The sequence below is a fragment of the Parasteatoda tepidariorum genome, chromosome 11, assembly GCF_982258835.1.
Source record: "Parasteatoda tepidariorum strain Cologne lab strain chromosome 11, Ptep-v5.0, whole genome shotgun sequence".
NCBI lineage: Eukaryota > Metazoa > Arthropoda > Arachnida > Araneae > Theridiidae > Parasteatoda > Parasteatoda tepidariorum.
This window is the reverse complement of record NC_141765.1, coordinates 78,410,337-78,428,415: the sequence shown is the minus strand read 5'-3', so window position 1 is coordinate 78,428,415 and position 18,079 is coordinate 78,410,337. Positions and strand designations below refer to the sequence as shown.

Here is an 18,079-nt window from a genome sequence, read left to right as displayed (position 1 = left end):
TTTCAATATATATATTCTTTTATGTGTAGGTGAGAAAATTTTTTTATAAATGTTACTTTTGTGCATAAAAATGAGACTTCGATTTTTAACTTCTGTGTACAAAAAGAAAAAAAACTAAGTACTATTAAAAAAAATCTGCAGTTAAAACAAAAATTCAAGATAATTTCCTCTCCCAGCAATTACATGTCTGTATTACTCTTGAATTGCGGTTTCAAATTATAGAAATAAGAAAGTTGGCAATTTAACAGATATTACATAATTTTATAATACTTAAGAATTTAATTTGTGAAATTAGAGAAAGACACTTCACTAAAAAGTGTATTTGCAGGGGGGGGGGGAGAACAAGGCAGGCATCGCCTGGAATGCCAGATAAGGGGAGCTCTGCACAAGACCCAGATTTAATTATTTGTAAATTAAATATTTCCTCCTTTTTTAAAGTATTGTTTGCTTTAAAAAAATATTTTTATTATTATATATTATATTTTTAATGATATCAGATGCTTTGCATTTAATTAATTAATAAATGCAGATTTGTTGTATAAAATTTTCATCACAGTTATGCTTGTTTAAATGTTTTAATTTTAGCTGTAAAACTTTTGTACATTTTCTATTGTGGTTTGATATGACCTATTAAACTAATAGCTCATTATTTAATTTTTAAAATTTACAGATAAATGCAATTTTAACTTCTGAGAATTGTTTTTTTTTTTCCTTGGTAAAATGGAAAATAAAATAATTATAGTGCTTTGTTTGTTTTATCTTGTAAAATTTTTTTAAAAGGTATTTCAAAATAAATTTATTTATTTATTGTGATATTTGTGTCTCCCTGTTACAAATACAATTTGCTTAGATGCAAAACTTGCTTCTTAACTGAGACAAACTGGTACAAAACCTAGATTTTGCTGTTACAAAAAGTGGGACTCCTGTAAGGGTCAACTGGGACAGTTAAAATTTTTTTTGGTATGAAGTTTAATATCAAGATCTAAAAAATTTAAAAAATGTAATATCAAATTCTAGAAAGTTAAATACATTTTTTAGATCTTGATAGTAAACTTCATAAAAAACGTTTTTTTTTTATTCTGATAATACGATCAAAGAATAGATTTTAAGTTTAATGCTATTAGTTTAACTCATTTTAATTCCAATTTATACTTTAAAATTTTTAAGAATAGTTAGATTGGTTAAATTATTAGGTTTAAATTTATTTATGATAATAAAACAGATTTTCTTTCAGCTATTAGGCACTTCAAAATAACATTAAAGAAAATTAATTTTCCATTTAATTATTGTAATTAAAATTATTTAATTCACAGTATTTTAAAGACGTTCAACTAATTTGACCGATATTGGAGCCTGCATAAATAGGCCTATGCGATGAAACTTAAGATTTTTATTCCTGAAGAATATAGAGGACATCACTTTATTGGAATTTTTAATTATTGAATGTTTTTGCTATATTTTTCAAATTTTTCGAAAGGGGTCAAGCACTAAGGAATATAACTAAGGAATAATATATCTAAGGAATTTTTTAAATATTTGGCAATTTTATTTTGATTGGGTTATTCTAAATATAACTTTATCTTTATTTATTTTTCTTATATGTGGGTGTTTCATTATTAGTTTTTTCTCTGTGTACATTTGACTTGTGCTTGTGTTTTATTAATTTTTTATTGCATTTACATTTCAATTTTTGAATTTTAAATGTCTTTTTCTTATTTATTTTATCCGTTATGGGGCCTTGGGGCACAGTCAGTTTTAGGTATTACCACTGATGATAGAAAGGCTCCTGTGTGTTAGCAGGCAGTGTGTCCCCTGATGAAATGCTGTTTTTGCTAACACACATATCTTTAGAATTTTTTTTTTTGTTGCTTGATTTGTGTTTGTAACTTTGTATTTCTAAATTGTTTACATACTATGTAGGTAATATGTATACATATATATATATTTAGGGCCTGCACTAAGCATTTGTCACCTCGCCAAATGCGATAAAATCTTAAATTTGGCGAATATAATAGTGTTTTAGTGAATGATTTTTTCCACTGGATCGAAAAAAATACGTAAAAAATTGTTACGATTTGCGTTTGACTGATATTTTTGAAAATTGGCGAATGCTTTTGTTATTTAACTAATAATCTAGTTTAAAAATTATTTAAGATACTTAAAAAATAAAATATTTTGTTCTTTCTTCTCAAAAGCTCTTTTAACTCTTTCGCGAAGAGTTTTTTTTTATTTTTACAACAACAATTTTGGTAGCATAAACTATGAGTAGGGTAGCATTATGTGCGATAGCGCCATCTATGTTCTGTGAATGAAAATACATTCAAAAATATTGGCAGGACTGATGGAAAAGTCTCCCATTAGACAGGGAAGGGTTTCTGTCCCAAAAGAGTTTTTTGAAATTTGCTTGGGACGTATGTGTCCCGTTAGGTGCGAAAGGGTTAAAGTATATCCTTTTAGTGATTTTAATTTATAATTTTTTTTTAGTTTTTTGAAAGCACCACGCAAAGTTCAACTAAAAGAAGTGCATCATTCCAATGAAACTGCTTCTATCCAAGTGGTATCGTCTGAAGGAGTAACATTAGTTCAAACTTGTGAAAAGAAGAGACGCCCACCTCCACCTCCTCCACCAAAGCAGCCTCCCAAAAGGCCCCCTCCACCACCTCCTCCTCTCGCTGAAGTCAGGTTAGTCTCCGCTTTTATTTCATGATTTGGGCAATTAACAATTAACGCTAAACATACCAACACTTAATCTATACCTATTTCTATCATAGCTGGTCAAATGATCAAACTTCATGTTTCTTGATTGAATGTATGAAATATGGATGTTAGGAAGGAAATAAACTAAAAAAACTTTATTATAATTAAACAAAATTGTATATTTGCCAATTTTTATGTTTTACAAACACAAAGAATAAGAATTTTTAATTCATTGATCAATGCATTTTTTACATATACAGGGTGTTTCCATTGTACATTTTCCGCAAACATATTTCTTTTAATTACTATTATTTCAATTTTTATAATTATAAGAATCTAAAAGAACTATAATTCTAATAATAATAAAAATTTATAAGAATTATAGTTATAATTATTCTTATAATCAATATTATTTCTTCTAAGAACTTGTGCTGTCTTGATTGTTTCAAAATTTTTCTGGATAAAAACTAACTGTTAGTTAGAAATGAAGTGAAGCTATCAAAATAAAATATAAACTACTTACCAAAGAATTTAGTTTTTGTCGCTTTTACTTACTCAAAAATGTCAATCTAAAATTTTAGGTACTTTCTTGAAATTTGAATTCACAGTTATTCTGATTGAACTAACTGCGCAACAGTCTTTGCAGAAATGTGCAAATAATTTATTGCAGCAGGTTGAACACGCATTACATTGTAATTTCTGATCCGATAATCTTATAAAGCGATAAATTGTTCTCCTGGTCAAATGAACGGTTATGGTAGAAATAGGTATACAACAAGTATTTGAAAAAAATGCAAAAAAAAATAATAATAATATTAATAGAATATTAACTGTATATAATTGTTAGAAAAAGTCATGAAATCAAATGTGCAGAAACAATAAGATGATAGGTGCATTTTCGATGCAAAAGTATGTTTAGTGTTAAAATGCTGCTATAAAATTTATGCTTAGGATGTTAAAACTTTCAGAAATTTAGTCATGATAATCAAAACATAAATTTAATTTATGACTAAGAATAATTCTTAAGTAATATTTATAGTCTTGAGTAGAAGATAAAATTCTCATTTTATATTTATTTATTTGAGAGCTCTCATATGCTCAAATAGATTTAATGGAATATAAAATGTAGTGAAATATTTTTTTAATTTGCAAATTTTGGAAATATTTTGTTTCATTGTTATAAATTTTCAATTTTATTTATTTTGTTAATATAAAGTTCTATTTCTGTGTAAAATCCAAATTATAACAGTGGATTATGTATGCATTTATTTTCAAAAAATGAAAGTTACTATATGTTTCACCACAAGGGCGACTTACGCTTATCTCGACAGAAATGTCGAGATAGGCGTGGACGAGAAGGAGACGATATAAACATGCTTAGTTTGATGGATGTGACTTGCACACACAGTGAACAATTGACTTGAACTCCTCATGCTGTTGCTACTCTGTCTAGATTAGACACAATAAAGTCCTTTAGCCTAGCCCCACGTAGGCAACTTGGGGGCTTGGTCAGAACATGCAACAACCCACACTCTACAAGCCAATATTAGGGTTCTATATTTTGTAATAGTATTGGTTTTAGAATGGCTTTCAATAATGGGCCAATATCATTTTCTATGTTGGACACTTATAGACTTGTAATGTTGGGTAAAAAATGGGGTGTCTTATGGGACCCATATTAGCCAATTTTGAGTCCATCTGGGGCCAATGTAAAATTGTTGCTAGGGTTATGAGTGTAGGGACCATATAATAAATTCCTTCTGACAAAAATTTTTAGTTTCAATGCTCATTGTATTTACATTTCAAAATTATTATTATTATTTTTTAAATAATTTCGTTAAAGAAAACTGAGCTATGTAACAAATAATAATAAACATTTTTAGGGGCCATTCATATAATTTACATTTGTAATATGAATATATTTCAGTTTTCTTAACTTGCTTAATTTATTACATACTATCTTACAATACTAATTTTTTACATGTCTTTATCTATTAGGTATAATTAATATTTTGAATATGCTTTTATAAATAACTTTCATTTGAATCTAAAAAATACACTCAATAATCTTTTTTAAATAATAATTAAATTAATTAAATTTTGAATTAAATATTTTTAATGTTGTCATGAATCATATCAATCATTTAATGAAATATATCATTATATGATTTTTGAATTATATTCTTGAACATTTCTAGCATTTGACGAAATAATATTTTATTTTCGAATTTTTATTTTCCTTCTTAGTAAAAAAACATATTTTGACTTATTATTTTTTTTAATCACCTGGTTAATGTTTTTGTTTCATTATTTTTACAATTTTTATTTGTAATTTTTGAGAAGCTATGTGCAAATTATCCAAAATATCTAATTTGTGGGTTCTCTATTTTAACTGCCTCAATAATTCGGCAAATTTTTTAAATTTTGTATTTTAATAGTATTGTGTATCTATATTTTAATTTCATAATATGTCGTAAAATCAAACAATTTGTACCTGGATTTGAGTTTGGGGTCACATTTAAAGAGTTGAATAGTTTTTGACTGCAGGGGAATTTCTGATTCCAGAAATTTCAATATTTTTTAATGGTTATTTTTAATTTGGACTGAAGTTAATTATTATTAGGTTTTATAACAATAAAAGAAATGTGTTATATCTTTTATATATTTTTTAGCTCACCACCATTGTCACCCCACAACATTCAATCCACACTTTCTGAGGATATAGAACACCCTACTACTCCTGAACTACCACCACCTCCTCCTTTAACTGAAGAAAATGAAGTCATGAATTGCGATGAGCCACTACCTCCCCCTCCAGATCTAAGTGATATAGAAATGTCTTCTAAATTAGCAAATAATTCTATGTATGACTTATCTTTTTTAGTAATTTTCTTACACAGCATGTTAAATTACATTTTTGTAAATTAGAGGTGTCGAAACATAAATAATTCTTTTATTAAATTTATTTTTGCTTTGTTAACTATTATATTTAATTTAATGCCTAATTATCTTCCTCTTTAGTTCTACAATTATTTATTTGGTAGAATTATGAATTAGTCGAATATAAGTGCCTTTTTACTATGCAAGTTTCTGTCACTTAATCAGCAAGAATGAGCTAACTTTTCCCTTTTTTACAACATATTAAAAATTTTATGATTTATCAACTATTTCTAGTAAGATTTTTTAATTAGTCAAAATGAAATGATTTTATATTAGTTGATTCTGTTTAAATATTTTAGATTTTTTGTTGGACAATTTCTTTTTATTTTACTAGCATATGTGCATTATGTTCATCAGGTGTAAATAATTTAAATTAGGATTTTAATGGCATGAGTGCTTTTTCTAAAGAAATTTTTTTTAATTTTTAAAATAAGGTGAGTAAATTAAACCAACTTGCCCTAATTAGGGCATGCAGAGAAGAAGTCTGACCCGGCTATGCCGGCCGAGGTACCCGCTGATGCCCCACTGTGGTATTTATTAATATTCAAAAGATTACAGTAAAGTTGGCAAACAGACAAGGTTACAGGAACAAAAATGGTTGGAAGATTACATCATTCTAGATCTACATACGTTCTCTATCACAATTTTCTGCTTAATAATTATAAAAATAAAACAAAGATGAAAAAATACATTATACATCTTAAGAGATTTTAAGCTTTAATGTATTAAGAAACAAAATAGTTTAAGGATCTTATGTAACATTGTTCTAATTGTGTGTGTATATATAGACACGCTACCCAACAATAATGGAAGAGACACTTTCAGTTTTTGACATTTTTTAAAATTTCTTCCGAAATACTTAAAGGAATATTTTATAACTTAAAGAGATCAAAGGTTTGGGAAGCCAACAATAAATTACGAAAGAAAATTTTTATTTCTAAACACCCTATACCAGAGAATCAAACTATAAGCTTGTAACTTGTATCAACTACTTTAGTTGTTGTTTTTAATAACTACATAAAATTTAGTAAAGATATATAAGAGAATATAATATTATAAGAGATATATAATATAAGATATATAATATTATAAGAGATATGGACTTTTTTATAAAAATAAATTTTTTGGAGCAATTTAAAATTTATTTCAAAATTATTGATTTAAAATAGAAAATTTTTAAAAGCTGTGCAAGATATAAGTATTTAAAATAGCTCTTTTCGAATAGGAAATTCGAAGTCAATAGTCTATTTTAGGACATGGCCCGAAATCGTACCTTAATATAGACCTATAATATTTATATTGAAAAACATATTATATTTATTATCAGATACTAGTGTACCCTACCAGAGGAAATAATTATAGGCTTATTAGGGGTATACTGTGCGTGTGCATAAAAAATTTAAACATGTTTTTTTTTGTTGTAATTTTGTAGTGAATCATATATAGCAACGAATGAAAATTTGATTTGAATATCTTTAAAAAGTTTCACACAATTTTCTAAGTAGTTTTTGTAATTTTTAGAAGAAAGCTCAAAGTGATCAGGGATTTTCCACAAATTTTATTTTGTATCATTAGACAAAGTTTAATAACAAATTATAATACCTTCAATAATAGTCCAGAAACCTAAATGTGATGGTATAAGGAAATAAAGCATTCCAAAGAAAACATACTTTTATGGGAGATGATCCCCCAGTCTCATTTTTAATAAATACTGTTTAATAATATAAAATGAAATTTGCAGAAAACCCCTTTTTGTATTTTCCGTATTGTATATAATGGTAAATGTAACTTTCCACTAATAAAAATTCCATCTCTCTTTAAGTACAGAAAAAATAAAGTGTTTGGTTGAACTAGTTCTCACAAAGGCTGGGATTAAATTTTTCAGCATGGTACTGTTATTACTGCTATCTTTTTGACATACTAAATAGAAAAATGTGATCAGGCGTAACTGGGTTTTTTTAGTCGCTCTCATGAAAATATAAAGTTATAAGTAGTAACAATAAATTGTATTTTAATGTAGAAAATAAATTTATAATGGTTTTTTTAAGTAAAATGTTTAATGCGTTGGATATGTGGTGACTTTGGCACACAAGAAAAGTTTGACTATGAAAAAACATGTTTATTTGATAGCCATGTTGTAATTTTTTTAAAAAAATTGTTTGTGGTTTCAAATTTTCAATATAAATACAGTAGGGAACCGATTATCCGGAAAGATCGGGACCATCGCTATTCCGGATAACTGATTTTTCCGGTTTTCTGAATCGCCACAAAAAACCGTTTTTTTTATTGTTAAACCCATTAAAAAAAAAATTTTTTTTTGGAAATAATCTTAAAAAGAAAAAAAAAAACGATGAAGTAATACACTAATGATTATTTCCAAAACGATGGTAAGGTAAACATCTTTCAAAAAAGGAAGAAAAATCCTAAAATCTTATGAGGAAAAAAAAATTTTTTTAAAAAACGGCGGGAAAATTTATCGAATTTCGTTCCGGTTTTTTGGTTTTCCAGTTTTCTGATTTCCGGATAACGGGTTCTGTACTGTATAATGAAATAGTTCTTTTCATTATTTATGGATAGCCCTAATTTTTCATGCTTTTAAGATTTTATTGAAGTATTTTGTCCACAAATAAAATAAAGATGAATTGTTCTTACTATCAGTTTTTTTCTCTTTCGCAAGTAAATAACAACTCTGTATTTGGTCTGGCAAGATTCAATTTTTTATATTTAAAATACCCCTTGATTTTCTTTTATATTTTTTGTAGATGATGCATAAAGTGAAAAAATATTCTTCAAATACAGCGGATTTTCTGAATATTTTAGATTATCTGCTGATTTTGCTTATCTATGTTGTCTTGTAACTCAATTTTACAAATGATTATAAAATTACTATTGTTTAATTAAATATATATTCAAATAGATTATTCTATCTTTTATTACATTTCAGGATATACCCCAAAAATTCATACATGTCATACAGAAGTGAAAAAAAGCTTTCTAGGCAAGGATTTGATGGAAACTATCGACGTTCATTTCAGTCTTCATCTGTTGATTTATCTGCTGTTGATGATGAAAAACAGTCTCTGTCTAGTTGGGAACAAGAATATTCAAATTGTCTGCAGAAAGACAATGCAAGTATCAACTATCAAAATACAAGAAGGCAAGATCACATATCAAGTGACGACAGTATTATTCAATCAGTTACTCAAGACTCTTTGCATCGAGCAGTGCCATATTGTGCTCCTAGTCAAGAAAATCTGAACACTTCATCTGATTTTTACCAAAACTTGCATAGCTCAATTGGCTTATCATCTAATTTTTCTAATGACTTAATAAGTAAATCAATTTTGACTGATGCCTCATCTAATACTTTAACCGATAGTAACTCTCAAAATATTGAAAGTAATTCCATAGTTGATTACAATCAAAATTCCTTACTTAGTAATGATATAGAAGAAAATGATTTTAAAGCTTCAAATGATGTTATAAATCACATAAGCAGTAGCCAAATTTATGAATTTCCCATATTACATCAGAAACTGGTTAAGACACAAGAGAAACTAAATTGTGAACAAATTGCCAGAGATATTTTTCATCAGTATGGCGATATTACATTCAAATCTTTATTCAGTAAGTAAAAAAAAATATATGGAATAAAGGAATATTCATTATTGTTTTTCTAACAAATTTTAAAACTTGTACTTGCCTTTATCTGCCAATTATTTTTGTAACAGTTTATCTTTTTCTCATCATTATTGTTTAATTTAAACTTTATTTAAAAAAAAAATCTTCGTAAAATTCACATGTTTTTTTGTTTATGCATAGTAAACAAAGTTTGAAAATTTTTTTAGGCTTTTGTTTTTGCACATTTAAGTCATCACTTTTTGATACACTTTATTTGCCCAGATTTTCTTGCAAATTGATGTGGTGTTTCAATCTTTTTTTCTTCCTGTTATTATCATTGATTTGTGCATAGTTTCTGATGATTTGGCATCCCAATTCTTTAATACCATATTATTATTACGACATTGGAAATTTGAATTTTTTTGGCAATTATTGCTGCATATTTTCATCTTTTTCCAATTATAATGTTGCAACACTTGACATGTAATTCAAATGCTTTATTATTTACTTTTTAAAACAAGCCGTTTCATCTGATTACTGCTGATATGCACATAGTTTTTAAAATCCCGAAATTTTTTTTATAGTATTATTTGTAACAACCTAGGAATCTCAAATAATGCAATTGTGTAATTATTTTCTGACTCTTTCAATTTGCATCATTCCATTGTAAAATCACATGGTTTTCTTTTCGCTAGTCATTGCTTTAAATTCCATGGTTTTTGAAATTTCTGTTTTTTTTTTCCTTAGTCAAATGCAAATAGCAGAGTGCAAAATGAAAAGGAATATCCTTTTTAAAATGTGAGAATATTGCTCATAGTATTAGAATATATGTTAACTTATGTATGATAAGTTTTGTGTTTTTTCTTTTTTTGTGTGTATAAAAATTAGTCTATTATTTACATTGTTCATACTGAATAAGAAGAAAATTTTACTCAGTTTTCCAGGTCAATTTACTTAAAATATTTGTGCTATAACTTTATTATCTATGTCTGGAAGGTTTTGATTTCTCGTTCAGTATGTAGTTTTTGTACAAGCTTGGAGGGTGCTCAAATGCAAAAATTGTTCCAGTAAATAAATCAATTACTTTTAGTTAATAAATTCCAGTTAATAATTGAATCCAGTTAATAAATTAATTTACTCTTTAGAAGCAACAATATCCTTTGGCTTGTCCTAAGTAAATTCTGGTTGCTCAATTAAATTACTCCCTCTGATGTGAATGGCAGCATGAATTATAATCAACATGTTCGATTGAGATTTTTCAATCCATGATGAAAATGTTCTACTTTGGAATCTCTGCTAAGTCAATACTTTTTTTCCTCCATTTCCGAACTTAATTCTCATTTTCAGAGAAATGCCATGCTATTATTAAAATTAATTTCTGCAAAAGCAATCGCTTGCAGTTCAAAACTAAATGAAGAGAATTTTTTTCCTGCTCATTTTTCTTTACAAAGAGCTGTAAATGTAAATGGAGAGAAAAAGTGCCACATGAAGTTTGGATTGCTATTGCCGTATTGCTTTGCTTTGACTTTCCACCAAGTTGAGCTGCTACTGACAACAATCTTTGATGAAAAGTGAAAAGCCGGGAGGACAAAGACAAATTGGGCTGATGATGTGATGTCAATCCGCATTGCTCAGAAATGCTTGCGGAAACGAGAGCACATTCTTATTTCCAAATGAAAAGTGTACTCTTTAGCTTACACACTAATTAGCTTATATTTAAAAATGTGTGGTAATTCTCAAGAAATTGGTTAATATAAATAGGTTTTTAAAAATTGTATGTTTATTGAAAATTATATATTTAAGTTCTTAATTTTTTGATATCAGTTTTAAACATGTTTTTTTAGATTTTAAATATTCTCTCTATATAAATAAATTGTTTCAACAAGTAACTGAGTTTAATAACTCAATGGTATATTTACACAAGAAAAAAATTATAAAATTTGATCCCCTATTCCTTATAATCAATATAAAATATAATACTTTATTCTAGAAATAAATTTTTTTTAAAAAGTTTTATGATTTTTATTTGTGTTAGCTGACCTTAATCTGTGCCTTTACTTTATTTTTGTTACAGTTCCAGCTCCAAATCACAAAACATTGCCAGACTATATGGAAAGTGTGTTAAATTTATTACTTGAAAAAAAGAATAAGCCTAATGATCTGAGTTCACCAATGTCTGTAAACAATCAAAGGTATATTGTTATTATTACTTTGTAATTTCTTTATGATATTCATGAAACATGTTTTGCTTTTTGAATGCTTAGGTCCTAATTTTGTTATTTTCTGCAAATTAAATTGAGTTATTTAAAATTAAAAGTTTTAAATTAAAATTTTAAAATTAAAAGTACAAAGAAAGCTAAAATGGAAGATTTTTTCATATTCTCAGTAAATTTTTTTTTCATTTTTGGTATAGTTTAGAAAATAACATTTGTATATATTTTTTATACCAAAAATTCATGAAATTCAATCCCAGTTTCAAAATATTAATTTGTATAATAATTTTGTTTGCTTTGTTAAAGTATAATTTTTTATAATATTAGTAAGTATTTCTTTTTTAGTTTAACATATAAAAATGATAGAAATGTAATATGTACTACTGTGATAAAAATGGTCAATTTAATTGTTCTTTGAAATGTAACAAGAGTAACAAAAATACTTATTTAAGTTTATCCTTACCAAGAAATATTTTTTTTTAAGTTAGAAATATTCAAATTGATGTGCTGCTGCAAAATACAAAATCTGTTGAATTATTCCTGAAAAAAACACATTTTAAACAAAATTTTTGAAATTTAATAACTGCTTGAATGTAATGATTCCTGCAGGCGAAAAGTGAAAATGGTCAAAAAATCGATACAGGATATTTTATAAAAATAAATAAAATTGTAAAAAGTTTAATTTTCTTTCAGTTGTTAATTCAACAAATCATTTTTGCTTTAAAGAAATTAAATGAATACAACAATATAAACTTAATCGTCATATGCTTTGTATGTTTCTCATCAAATCTTCTATAGGAAATGTAATAAAAGTAACAGATTTCTTTTAACCAGGATGACTAGAAATTTTTCTGATAATTAATAGGTTAATGTGCTTGTATTTAAAAACTTTTTGTTGCTGTCATTTAATAATTTGACCTTTTCTTGATAAGATTTTATTATATAGTATAGATAATATAATCATTAATGCAAATCTGTAAATGCCTTATATCTTTTTCAGGTCCCTTATTTTAAATTCACCTTTTTATAAAACTATTTAAAAGTTTTAAAGTTTTTCTTGCATATATATAGCAAGTAGACATTCTCCTTTTTTATTCTGTATAAAAAATTGTTCAATTTAAAATTAAAAAAAACTCATATGTGAGAAATCGGATTGTTGTGCAATATTACAATGCATGTAATAAGAGTAATCATGGAATTCACCAGGAACACAAATTAGGGAAGTAACAAATATTCAGCTCTTTTGACGAATATTCGATTTGCCGAATGTTCGCCCAAAATATTCGTCAAAGTATTTTTTTGTAGTTTTTTTTAAATAGATTTGGTAAAAAATAATTTAAAATCATAATTTTTACTATGGTACAGCTGTAATGCGCACTTGAAGAAATGTAGAATATCGCAAGAAATTCATCATTATCATTCAAAATAGTTTTTGGACATTTATTAAATTCTATTGCACACAGCTTGCAAATTTATATTCTGGAAGACCGTTGAAAAAGCGAAATTTTAAGAATTGAAACTAGATCACTTTATACTCAACCACTAGTCTTGTACTATTTTTAAAAGCATTTTTGATAACTATATTTCTTTTAACGTTTTATGGTTAAATTTTTTCCTAGTAATATTATTTTTAGCATTAAAGTTTTTTTTAAGAATTAGGAGGATTTTTTTCTTTCAACTTCAGATTTTTTTTATAGTTGTAAATTATTTTGTTATTTATCTTAAATATTTCTTATGAATATTTATTATAATTTTTTTCTCTTTACTTCATACCAATAATATAGTGAATTTCTGATTGATTTTCGATAATGACTAAATTAATTTTATATATTAAAAAAATGTTGCCATTCAGGTACTGAATATTTGGAACTTAGCCGAATATTAGGTTATTCACACAAATCACTTCAATACATCCTTAGCACAAATGCAGTTTTTTAAAAATAGTTTTATGGTATTAAAAAGTTTTGGATTGTTGATCCGGTATCTTTTAATTTTAGTAGAAATCGCAAAATTTAATAGTTCCAATTTAGTGGTTGTCTACTAATTATATGCGTGATTCAGGCAAATATTCTTATCCGCAGGATTCATTGTTTGATCCTTTTTGGAAATTCAGTCATTTTCCCAAAAAGAAACTTAATAATGAATGTTATATTATTAAATTTATATAGTTTTGAATTAAGGGGTCATACATTTAATATTTTAACTAACTGCAGTAACAAATCTTGTAGAGTAGACTTTAATTTCTCAATTTTTGATTCATCTTTTTTATGTGATTTTAAAAATGTTTGATTATTAACAATGGAGGACTCATATCATAAATTTTTAAAATGTTAAATTAAGGGATCGTCTGCTAAAATTAATTTTATTCAAAAAAGCTAAATGACATATTTACTGTGTTTTCATTTCAAGTTAATTCAAACCAAATTTTAAAATTACAGTGGAGCATCGTTTATACGACGATCACTTATACGATGTTTACATTTATACGACGTTTTAGTGTGGTCCCAAATCATTCCTATTCATTTTAATGTAAAAATATATCGTTTATACGACGCACAAAATCGGTTATACGTCGGTTTTAGATTTTGTTCACATTTACTTAATTTTTTCTTTTTTCTTGTGTATTTTAAAAAAGGGCGGAATTTGCCAACATGAGTGATACAGAAAAGGGTGCCAACAATAATGCTTGGATTACGACCGTAATTTTTACTAGATGACTGAAAAAACTTGACAATGTTATGAAGAGGGAAAAAAATAAAAATTTTGCTATTAATCGACCAATATCCAGCGCACCCATCGATACTAATTATTTTGGAAAATGTAAAAGCTCTCTTTTTTCCTGCAAATTGCACTAGTGCGCTTCAGCCATTAGATTTGGCCGTGATTAGAATCTAAAATTTCATCATAGAAAGCAGTAAGTTCAACTCGCTATTCAAAGCATTGCATTGTAGAGACTAATAGCAAGAAAATATAATTAAAAGTAACATACATTCAAATTGCTCACTGCAATTTTTCTTCTTTGGTTTGTTTTGCTTCGTCTAATTTAGAAATTTATGCAAATCAACACGCTAAACATTAAAATTAACTGAAAACAGAGTTAGTTTCAGTTTTAGAAGTAAAAATCGATTATACGACGTTATCGTTTATATGACGTTTTTCTGTGGTCCCTTCGGCGTCGTATAAACGATGCTCCACTGTATTTGATTAAGGAAGTTTTTTAACTCAATCTTTAATTAGATATTGGTATAAGGGAATCAAATCTTATTCATACTGGTTATTTTTTTTTAATCTTATAGTATTTATATAATAATTTATATAATATTCTATAATATATTTATATAATATTCTTCATATAATAATTTTCCATGCATTGATAATAAATTATTATGAGTTGTTCAGTAGTGATAGAATTATGCTGGAAATGGCTTTTTCTTAAACAAAGCAATTCTGAAATTGAAAACAGTATATTTTATTTTTCTTTTGTGATAAATTTGCTTTTATTACACTTAAGTAGAGCAAATTATATTCTTTTAGTTTATTTTTTTTTAAAAGGTAGTCTGATATATGTATACTGTTCCAAAAAAGTGTCCTGATTTTGTCCTTATTTGAAAAATTCTGTCCTGATTTTTCCTTTGGCCCTCTATTCAGCCTGTATAATATATCTAATTAATTCCATTTCTGCGTCTACTTTAAAATGAAAATTTTTAGTTGTGTTTTTCAGAATTTTTTTTCGATGATCACTTTTTTCAAGTCACTTATTTTTACATAAAAATGATTTCAAAGTTTGCCTAAGCTATTTTTCTTCAATGCAATTTGTTCAAACTAAAAATTTTTGTCTACTTTTATTCTTTAAAACCTAGTATTTACATTAAATGAACAAATTTTAAGTTTTGGTTTCTGGCAAAACCAACCAAATCCAAAATAACAACAGACTTTTAAGTTCAATATTTTTATTCTATGCTATTTTTATAGGGAAGAAAATATACTGAAAGATACACATATTTCTGAAGAAATGGGAATCAAAAATGATGTTCCAAAAGTAAGAATCAATTTATTTCTGTAATACTGCAGGAAATAGTTCCTGACGTTTGGTACTTGTACAAAAGTAAGTAAATAGTGTTGAGGGCCATTCTGAATGCATCTATTAACTTTAACGAGACTGGCTCAATTGAGTCTTTTCTTTCTGCTCATCTTTAATCTATGGTTATATAAAATTAAGTTTTTTAATAATGCTCAGTCTGTAAAACAGATTTGGTTGCTGATTACAGTAATTGATTAATAGCAGGCTATACATTTAAATTGTCTTGGTGGAATAATGAAGATAAACATAGTAAGATAAACACATTAACAAAGCATAGTGATTCATATCAGTTGCTCGTATTCAAATGCAGATAGTAAAGTTCACTGCATAACCTGCGCAATCACTTGTAACAGCATCAATGAAATGGAATGCTTAACATATGGTTCAAGGCCATTCGCTATTTTAAATATGATATCTCCAACAAATTTGAAAACGTGCATTTGAGTAATTTATTTTTGATACACAAAATTTGCAACAATGTCATGAAATTCATGTGAGTTTATACATAGCTTTTTCGGCTATTATTACTACCGTTTTCAACATGGCTTTTAATATCTCGTTGATTTTAATACAGTATTTTAACTGCATGTAAAATTTTAGAATGTGTGAATTCGACTAAGTTATTATTTTTTTATTAATAAAAACTAAGAATCTTAAATTATGGGACCCAAAAACCCTTGCTTTTTCACGTGAAATACGATGACCTTCCTCATGGATATGGCAGGGATGCTACGCCTGCACCATTTGCGACAAACTGAGACAAAACGGCATAACTGCGCCATTTTGCAAAATTCAGCTCAGTTTCTGCCAAACCTGCGCCATTCTGAAACAAAACGTTCAAAATTTGACAAACCTGAATTCAGTTTCAAATATTAATCCGCATCGCCGTGAGTCATTGGAGAGCATTTTGCCGTTCACGTCTCCACGGGATGAAAGACTTCCGCGAAAAAGCGGAAATCCGCTTTTTTCTCCCAATTTTTAAAATTTTCGACCATGTTCAGAAAACTAAAATTTTTAGGGAGTCCAATTAGAGAAACCCAAGCCGCCGGAACGATAGTCGGATTCCCGCGACTTCCGCTATAGAGTGGAAAGGAGTCTAAGCGTTTCGTTTCGACCACCGATATTTGATTTTTTTTTTCGTTTGGCTGATTTTCGGAATTTTAAATATTAGGAACTGCTCTGGAATATGCTAAAATCGCGATTTTTAATCAAACGATTTTAATATCAATCATCGATTTTCGTATTTGACTGATTTAAAACTTATGTGTTGCGATTTTTTTTTACGCTGTTTAAAAATCGTACTAGCAATTCCTATTCACTCAATTTAAAAATTCAATATCGCGATCTGTATTCTCGCGAGTTTAAAATCCAACGTCGCGATTCGTTATCACGCAGTTGTAATATCATATCTCGTTTTTCGTATTTGTACGCTATTTAAAAATTACTCATTGCGATTCGTATTCACGTGATCTAAAAATTATTCATCGTGATTCTTATTTACGCGATTTAAAAATTCAATATCGCTATTTGTATTTTTGCGTTTTTAAAATCCAACAGCGCTATTCTTATTCACGTGATTTTAAAATTCAAAATCGTGATTCATATTCACGCGATTTTAAAATCCAAAATAGTGATTCATATTCACGCGATTTTAAAATCCAATATCGTGATTTGTGTTTTTTAAATCCAGCAGCGCGATTCATATTCACGTGATTTTATAATCCAAAATCGTGATTCATATTCACGCGATTTTAAAATCCAATATCGTGATTTGTATTTTCGTGTTTTTAAAATCCAACAGCGTGATTCATATTCACATGATTTTATAATCCAAAATTGCGATTCATAGTCAAGCGATTTTAAAATCCAACCGCACGATTCATATTCACGTGATTTTAAAATCCGATATCGTGATTCATATTCACTTTGATTTTAAAATCAAAAATCGCGATTCATGTTCACTCGATTTTAAAATCCAATATCGTGATTCATATTCACGCGATTTTGAAATCCAATATCGCGATTCATATTCACGCGATTTTAAAATCCAAAATCGCGATTCATATTCACGCTATTTTAAAATCCAATATCGTGATTCATATTCACACGGTTTTGTAATCCAATATCGCGATTCATATTCACGCGGTTTTAAAACCCAAAATCGCAATTCATATTCACACAATTTTAAAATCCAGTATCACGATTCTAGAAAGCAGTAGAATTAAGCTTTTTCTTGAATTAGTTACTGTAAAGATGTGATATATTTTTCTACAGTTGTTGCATTTAAACAGTTACTAAGTGCATTCATAATTACATTTTATGATTGTATATTTAGCTATCTAAATTAAAAGAACATAGTCAACTAACTGATCTTGTGAATGCAAGAAATTACAATCTACTAGTGAATGCCAATTAACTAAAAAGTTTACTTTTATACTTAATGACGGATGCAAGTCAATTTAGAAAGAAAATTATATTTATATGTGTCTTTTTAAATTGCTTATAATAGTTTTTATATATTTCTGTT

General features: G+C 27.2%; 1 protein-coding gene across 5 annotated transcripts in view; it reads left to right on the top strand.

The window, feature by feature from the left end:
* Positions 1-18,079, top strand: part of LOC107451508 (uncharacterized) — a 164,960-nt gene that overhangs the window by 136,987 nt on the left and 9,894 nt on the right. For all 5 annotated transcript variants that reach the window (XM_087154711.1, XM_016067629.4, XM_016067632.5 and 2 more), the window contains 5 exons: positions 2,485-2,682; positions 5,370-5,561; positions 8,582-9,264; positions 11,333-11,450; positions 15,444-15,510. In XM_087154711.1, coding sequence (XP_087010837.1) covers positions 2,485-2,682; positions 5,370-5,561; positions 8,582-9,264; positions 11,333-11,450; positions 15,444-15,510 — 1,258 coding nt within the window. The remainder of the gene's footprint in view (positions 1-2,484; positions 2,683-5,369; positions 5,562-8,581; positions 9,265-11,332; positions 11,451-15,443; positions 15,511-18,079) is intronic.